Source organism: Excalfactoria chinensis, chromosome 6 (genome assembly GCF_039878825.1).
Source record: "Excalfactoria chinensis isolate bCotChi1 chromosome 6, bCotChi1.hap2, whole genome shotgun sequence".
Classification (NCBI taxonomy): Eukaryota; Metazoa; Chordata; class Aves; order Galliformes; family Phasianidae; genus Excalfactoria; species Excalfactoria chinensis.
The window spans coordinates 29,032,234-29,040,218 of NC_092830.1; the positions used below are offsets into that span (position 1 = coordinate 29,032,234).

General features: G+C 41.6%; 1 protein-coding gene across 6 annotated transcripts in view; it reads left to right on the forward strand.

The window, feature by feature from the left end:
• Window positions 1–7,347, forward strand: part of RBM20 (RNA binding motif protein 20) — an 88,670-nt gene extending 81,323 nt beyond the window's left edge. For all 6 annotated transcript variants that reach the window (XM_072340065.1, XM_072340066.1, XM_072340070.1 and 3 more), the window contains exons 12-14: window positions 607–726; window positions 1,751–1,872; window positions 5,154–7,347. In XM_072340065.1, coding sequence (XP_072196166.1) covers window positions 607–726; window positions 1,751–1,872; window positions 5,154–5,264 — 353 coding nt within the window. In that variant the 3' untranslated portion in view covers window positions 5,265–7,347. The remainder of the gene's footprint in view (window positions 1–606; window positions 727–1,750; window positions 1,873–5,153) is intronic.
• The last annotated feature ends 638 nt before the right edge of the window (window positions 7,348–7,985 follow it).

Consider the following 7,985-nt stretch of genomic DNA (forward strand, 5'->3'; position numbering starts at 1 on the left):
GAAGAGCAGGAATCGCACCAGTTGCTCTGTGGAAAAAGAAAAAGGAAAAAACAATCTGGTCTGAGTCCACTTCTGTTGATCAGTAGGAATCAAACCTCTCCTTCCTGGCCAGAAACCAAAACCTTCCAAAAGCCAAGAGCCATAAAGCAGAACCCATCCCCTGGGGAGCTGAGAATGTGGCTCCAGGAAGAAGATGGCAGCAGTGCCATGGGGGTCCTGCTGTGGGATGGTTGGCAGTAGGGGAGATGCTCGCAGCAGGTGCTGCTGCCCGTATGCAGCCCAGCTCCAGCCTTCATCATGCAATGCCATAGGTGGTTACAGGGCTGCAATTCAACTGTGCTTGGGCCAGAGCATGTGTAATATTATGGATATGTTTAGAATTTAAAATATTTTTTAAAAAATAGCAAATATTATATGAAAAATAGAAAAATGATCTGGGAGAAATAGGATTAACTTTGTCAGCTGTTGAAGTGGCACTGAGTGGGGTCTTATTTGAATGGAAGAGCTTCATTGATAGCTCCACCCAGAAAGTGTACTAAGAATTCTGCAGATGTCTGTTTAAACTAATAAACTGTTTTCATTCAATACATTTATTCATTTGTTAAGCAAATTCTAGGTACCTGGAAATGAGATCTCTCGAATACCCAGAAGTAGAGTCTAGGAGGAGGCACTCTTCGGCAGGCTGGGAACAAGAAGACGTCTTCACTGAACTCAGCATTCCCCTGGGTACGTTGGGACATTCAGGCCGAGGGTGGCTGAGGTGCCTCCCACTGCAATTCCTAGAGCTTACAACAAGATGTCACTTTAAGGCTGCTTGCTGTGTTTATTTCTCAGATGTGAGGAGTGCGAAGGAGCAGGGTATAGGACAGAAGGGGAGCTGTTGAAAGAAACAAGCTTTTCATTGTAGACCTTTGCCAGTTTCTTTCCAGATGAATAGCAAAAGATGTTAATGTCACTGATGAAATCAGTTCCCTTGGGCTTCTTTGTCTCAAACCTGAGCCTGATGCAAGGAATCTCTGCAGTAATCAGAAAGAAGAGTAAACTAACATGTTTTAGCCTTGTGTACCCCCCACAGGCACACTACATTCATAAGGGGCCTGGTGAGGCTGTGGTAGAAACTCTGTTCAAAGTCAAGGGATCTTGAAGGAGGAAAGATCACCCAGGAAATTCTCTAGGAATTAGAGAGTTGAGCTCTTAAGACATATGGTATGAAAAATACTTAGCAATTTAAAACAGTGCCTGCCATAAAAGTGTTGATTATACTCTCAGTATTACAAAAAGTATTCGCTTTGCTGTGTAAACACTGATCATAAGCAAAACACTTGGGAGAATGCATCTTTTAAGAGCAATTTGCATGATGTCAGTGTGAATTTGCTGGTAATAACTACTATAGCTGTTCTGGCCCTTGAGGTTACACAGTGAGATTTCTAGCCAAGATTTTTTGATAAGAAGGTCCATGTTTATGATATCTGTGAGAGAAGTGCAAGGTGTATTTGCAATGCACAGTATTTTATACTGCAGCTCAGGCATTCAAAGCCAGGCTGGATGGGGCCAAGGGCACCTGGTCCTGGTGGTTGGTTGCCTTGCCTATGGCATGGTGTTAGAGTTTGATGATATTTAAGATAGCTTCCAACCTAAGCCACTCTATAAATCCAGGGTCAGTCTTCATATCTATGTCATTTAACTGGCTTATACTGGGGGGGGAAGGTTTCCAGCTGACATGTGAATGTAATGCAGAATTTCTCAATAGGTGTGGAATTTGTGGTGCCTAGAACTGGGTTTTACTGCAAGCTCTGCGGGCTCTTTTACACAAATGAAGAGACGGCAAAGACGAATCACTGCAGAAGTACTGTCCACTATAAAAATCTTCAGGTAAAAACACGTGAAAATAGCCAATCACTAGATTTTGGGATGGATTGGGTATAGTATAGTGGTGGGAGTAAAAATCAGTTTTTATGCCATGGGCAGAATTCAAAGTGAAATTTAAGTAAACAAAACTTTTCAGTAGTTCCAAATATAACACCCTAATTTTTGACTGTGAGGTCCCTGCCATCAGCTTATGGATCAGAAGTAAAATGGTGCCAGCTGGTAATTGTAGCTTCTCATACACATTGGTTCCTTGTCATCAGCTCAGCAAGCTACTCAGACCTTTAGTTACCCATTGCTAAGGGTCCCAAACATTCAAGCTGTTGGGAATGATCCCAGCAGCAACCCTTATTATTTCTTAGTTTCAGGAGCACTGAACATGCCACTTGTTTAATAACTTTGCCTTTCTTGCTTTGTATGAGCATAAACTCCTGCAGCGTGTTCCGGCACGCAGTACTCTGTGATGAACAGGCTTTCCTGCTGTGACCTGCTGAAATCACCTCCCTGTGCTGCAGAACAGCATGGCAGTTCAGCCACAGAGAACACCACCACTGAATAATTTCTCTAAGGAAATGCAGAGGCATGTGATCACTTGCGTGGTTTCCATAAGTGTATACCATCAGCCGTTGATAATAGCATGAAACGACCATGGGCACTTGCCTTTGAATAAAGTTTCCTGCCTTTATCACTTTTCACATGTACAGTTGATAGTATCAGCGCAAGCATCATGCCTAATGCTAAGGACTCACTAGAGGAGCCAGCCTTGCATCACATTTTGAGTCCATGCCCATGTGTAGGGTGTGTACATTGCAGAAGACACTTTTATTAGGATGTTTTGAGACAGTTAAGAGTCCTTACTAGACACTTTTATTATTTCACATGCTCACAAAAAAGAAGTGTGAAAGAATTTGACTGTCCCTTCTTTCTCTGTTCCTTCCCTCTGCCCGTAGCAAATGCTGGAGCTCTGCTTTTCTTCAGGTAATAGACATTTTCCCCTTGCTGGCTAGTAGGCACTAGCCTTTCTGAAAGTGTTTTTTTAATGAGACATGTGGTTTCTCTGGAAGAATTTTCTTCTCAGGCCTCTGACTGTCAAAAGATTCTGCCTGCAGGGCTGCTATCCTTGCTAATGATGGTTCCTGTAAATGTAATCTCAAAGAGCAGGTGCCCAGTTCACATATCTGTTTTTGCTTCTTTCAAGAAAATCCAGAGAAACTGACCAAAGGTAGCACCACTCTGTACTTGCCCTGTATCCTGTGCAGATGTGTCCCAAAGAACCTTTGCTTAAGCTGAGGTTGCAACTCCAGCCCCATGTAATGAGTCCTATAGGAAGAAGAGGCAATTTTCACTTTCTAAGTTATTCTGTCTAAGTCATAGAAAAAAAATGTCCAAGCAAAACTGAGAGAGCATGGAAAAAAATCTTCTTTTTCTCCCATTATACATTTCCCAGGAAATGTACTGTAGTAGGTATGTAACTCTGACTCGAGATGAAAGCTCAAAGACGGCAAACGCTGTCAAAATGAAATCTGGCAAACAGGGTAATGAAAACATAATGTTCTGTAGAGCCTTATCTTCTTAAATGGAGGAAGTATGTATCTGATAAAAAACCATCCAACTTTTGCACACTCAAATGGAAGTTCAGCAAGTTTTTGCTTTGTGTTTCTAGAACTGTATTAATGATGTACTTTGCAAGAAACATCAGTCTTTTAGGGTGGTGCAGTTTAATGAGTACATCCAGCAGCTTAAGACCTGTGGGCTCTGGCTGTATCTGAAGCTGAAGATCCAAAAGATCTATCATTTGGCCCTCCCTCCTACAAGTATCACACCAAGCTGTCAGATTCATCTGGTGCAAGCTACCTTTGGCAATTCCATGCAGCATTTTATCCTGTTTACCCCTAGCTTCATACAGTATTCATCAAAACTTGTATTTAAAGGAAAAAAAATTGTATTTTTTTTTTCCTAGACTTTTATTTTCCCATAAATGAATTTGAATGTCTGATTTGCAGACTTCAAAACTGGTGACAGCTGACGTTAAGATCAGCTAAAGGTGAAGGATAAACCTCAGTCTTATTTTGGTAGGTAATCATTCAAACCCAGAAACGCGTGGGTTATTTGATCCAACAAGTGGTAGGGATTTGTTACAGTTCATGATGTACAGATCCCTTGTAATCTTTATGGATTCTATATCTCCGTACACTCCTGTAACATTTACTCTGGCCTTCTGCCATATGGAATTTTGTACCTGGGAGCCACAATCAAGAGTTGTGCAACTTCTACTCCCAAATCAGGTTAATGGGGGTGCAGTCATCATTCTCTCACAGTTATGCCTACTCTTTACATTTACTGAGTCTGTACCTTTTACATTCACAACATGTATTTATGTGAGACAGCCTGGCAGTCAGAACAAAGCCCTTTGTTTCTTGACATTCATTTCCCATTCCTCCTGGAATGTCTTTGTGGAGGACAAAGGGTAAATTACTCTGGAGGAATCCTGCAACTAAATGATGTATGTATGACCACCCCTACATTACTGTGTGGGTATCTGTGTAGACCAGCTGCTGATGAAGAAGTTTCTTTCTGTCTCTTTCTAAGTTTGTTGACTGTGAATAAATACTTTGAGCACCATTTTCCAACCTACATCAGTTGGTTCATCTTCCATTTCTACTAACAGTGCTTTCAGAAGGTTGGAAACCTCACTGGCCACGTCTGTATTTTCGAATCATGCTGAAATGCTTTTTCTTAGGGTAACACAATGTGCACAGATACTCTAGCCAGAGTACTAGTTTTTGTTCATTACTATTGAGTTTGATTTGTCTCTTAATATAAATATTCTTGTGCGCAAGATACATGTCTGAACTGGAAGTGCTGAAAATGTAACATATATGCTTTAAATTATGACTCAGAATCTGTATCTACTTTCTGATGCAGCGGTCTTACCCTGGTATAATTTAGTTGGCTCAGTGGGGTTAGTTCCTGTGCTATATCACACAGGAGCTGTGGGTTTGCTTGCAAACAGTAGTGAGGTCTGGTTACACAGACTGCTGGGGAGTTGTGGTCTTTCAGACAGCAATTCCCCTTGTGGCACAAGAGTAAGTGACAGAACTTTCAAATCCATGGATTAAGCATTTTACCTGGCTTGAATTTTCACCAGAAGGGGGGTGTTCTATGTATATTCTTCCATTCCGAGGTGCTGGGATTGTGTAAGAGCTCTGAAAAGGAGTAGAGCAAACTCTGTGTTGAGTGTTTTCAGTTTTAATAGAGATGGTTTGTTTTTTGTGTCATGATTGCAGAAGTATCTGTCCCAGCTTGCAGAAGAGAGCCTGAAAATGAAGGAAGAAGACAGCCACCTTCTTCAGGATGATGCTGGAATTGTTCCTCACTTTACAAAGAAAAAAATATGATGCGGATGGGCTGGAAGAGCCATAACAAGTGAATGCTGATATATTTTTTAGTTTTATTTTCTCTGATATAACTGTCAATTTGCACTGTACAGAGGAGGGGAAATAAAGAGCATCTTCCATGCACCTATGCCCAGAGTGCCATTAAAAACCAAAATGCCTGAAACTGTTTCCCACGGTGAAGCAAAGCTGGCATATCTGTACCAAGTGGAGCAATTCTTTCTCACACTCTGCACGTTGGGAGTGGTTTCCTAGATTAAATCAGAATTCTCAGGGATTCTTCAGCTTTTAATTCTGATGTGACACATCAGGTCAGGCGGAGTATTTAGAAGCACTCAGCATCATCCTCCAGTGGACGCTGGAAGGAAAGGAGATGTGACTATAAATAGTCTTTAATGTTGCTTAAAGTGTCTGCAGTTATTTTGCTCCTTACCCCAGTGAGTAGGATTAGTGAGTAGGATTTGCATAGGACATCTAAAGCCATTGTGCTAAAACTAAGCTGTAGATGGCATCGTGTAAACCCCATCAGCATCCATCTCCATGGTCTTAGAGCTGGGTGAAATGATAGATATTTGTATTGTTAAGCACTGACTGTGTTGTATGAATGCAGAGGGAGCCACAGTCTCTGCCCAGGGACCTTATAGCCTGAGCCCAGCACAGCGAGAGCAATTCAAACATGCGTGCTGGCAGCTCTGGATTTCAGCATTTTCTATGGCATGATCAGGGTGTTCTCCAGATACTGTTGTGTTTGAAACTCTTCTCTTCGATGAATCTAAAGGGTGCCAACTTTGAGTCTTACAGACTTGAAACTCTCACGGGAGGCTTTTTAAAGTGCCATGTGTTTGGACCATGTTGCTTTTAGACATTTTACTCAGGACTCCTGCTTTTGGAGTCTTTCTGTTTTCTTTTCAGAGCTGCTTTTCCTTGGCTTGGCGATGTTGAATATTCCTGGTTTTCATGGAAAGATGCCAGACTTTTAATATTGTTTTAGTATTTTATTTCCCTGCTTTTTTTTTTTTTTAAGGTGAATTTCACAACTCACGGCTCGCAGTGCTGCACTGAGAACAGGATGCACCAGCAGCTCTGGCATTATTACGAGCTATTGTTTCTGTGCTGTTGTTACTTAGTTATTTTGCACAGTCCCTTTGAAATGCGCTGTACAAGTTTCTGGTTCATTTCAATGGGGCTTTGTGTTGTATAGTGAATGCGTATGCAAACCATTGCCAGAATTGATCCCAGAGTTATACTTTCATAAAGTGCACCGCGCGATCTAGGCAGATGGGGATTTGCAGACGTGTTTCCGTTCTTTGCCTGACTCTCATATTCATCAAAGTATGTTCTGTAAAAAACTGCTGGTGCAAGATGTCCTGTTTAGATGTTGTACAGAGGAAATAGTTTCCCAGAAGGTTCCCGTCATCCCTAAGAATGGCATGGATATTGCAAACTATTACAGAGTGGCTAAAATGCCAAAACCACTTCCACCAAAGTATTCGTTCCATTATTTCTCATGCCAGCAGTCGTGCTTGTTCCCTGCAGTATCCTGTGGCCAGGCAGCGTGTCTTAGAGGTGTCTGGCGTTGTTGCCTGAAGCCCTCTTCCATTTCATGGCCTGTGCTTTCCACTCATTTTTACCAGAGGTGGGTTCAGATTTCATATTTGGAATTCCTGTTACTCACAAGTTGAGAGATTTTTTGCATCCCAGATTCAGATGTGGCCTATCCAAAAGACAAGGGGAAATGAAAAACATTGCAGCATAAATCCTTCTTTATCCGTACTTGAAGTATTCTTAAGATTTGGGTCCATCTGTCATTTCAAACAGATTTTGTTTTTCCCTAAGTAAAAAAAAAAAAAAAAAAAAAAAAAAGAAAGAAAGAAAGAAAATTGCAAACAAAGATTTTTTTCCTTTAAAGGTTGGGCTTTCCTTTGGCTGTTTGCTTTTCACATAGCAGTGAAATCTGAGCAGAGAGCTGTTAGGGCAAGAGCTTACACTGCAAGCTATAAGATTACAAAAATGGCAGCAGAGATTGTGCAACCATCTTCTAAAGCACAGCTCTCAAGCTGGTCATGTATCATCTGAATGTGAACCTCCCTTCATGCCCTTCAGCACAATCTGGGCACAAGTGAAGGAAGTCACAACAAATGCAAGCATTAGATTTTTGAAGCTAACCCCGCTATCAAACTGGGGCTCTCACTGCCCTAATGGCAGCTTGTTAGACCATGTGGTTAAGTTTATTGGATGTGAGACATAGCTGAGTCTATACCAAAGTCATAAGCCTCCAGCAACTTTATCCCCAGGTAACCTCAAATGAGAAAAGTATCGCTGTTATTATTCTTTGTTTGTATTGCAGCAGAAGCTACAGGTCCACTGCCTTTATTATAGGCACAACACAAATCCACAACAAAGACTTTCCCAGGCCAAGGAGCTTTAAACCCAACTTTCAGAAAACAGCCAACAGGTGGATACAGGCAGGCGGGGAAAGCAATGGGCAATCACGAGATTTTGACTGGCGGGAGCAGAATTACTAAAATGAGGGTTTGCCCAGGAGGTTATTTTTCACCCCTCCTCAAATTCTTAATCAGGATCGCTCCCATTATTCATAGCTTGCATATTTAACCTTCTTTTTCCTGTCTGGTTGCATTAGATACGCAGAATTCCTTCTTGACAGAGCAGACCTCAGTATCCTCCAGTCCTTGATCAAGATGTGCTTGTATAAGTTTTGGTCTC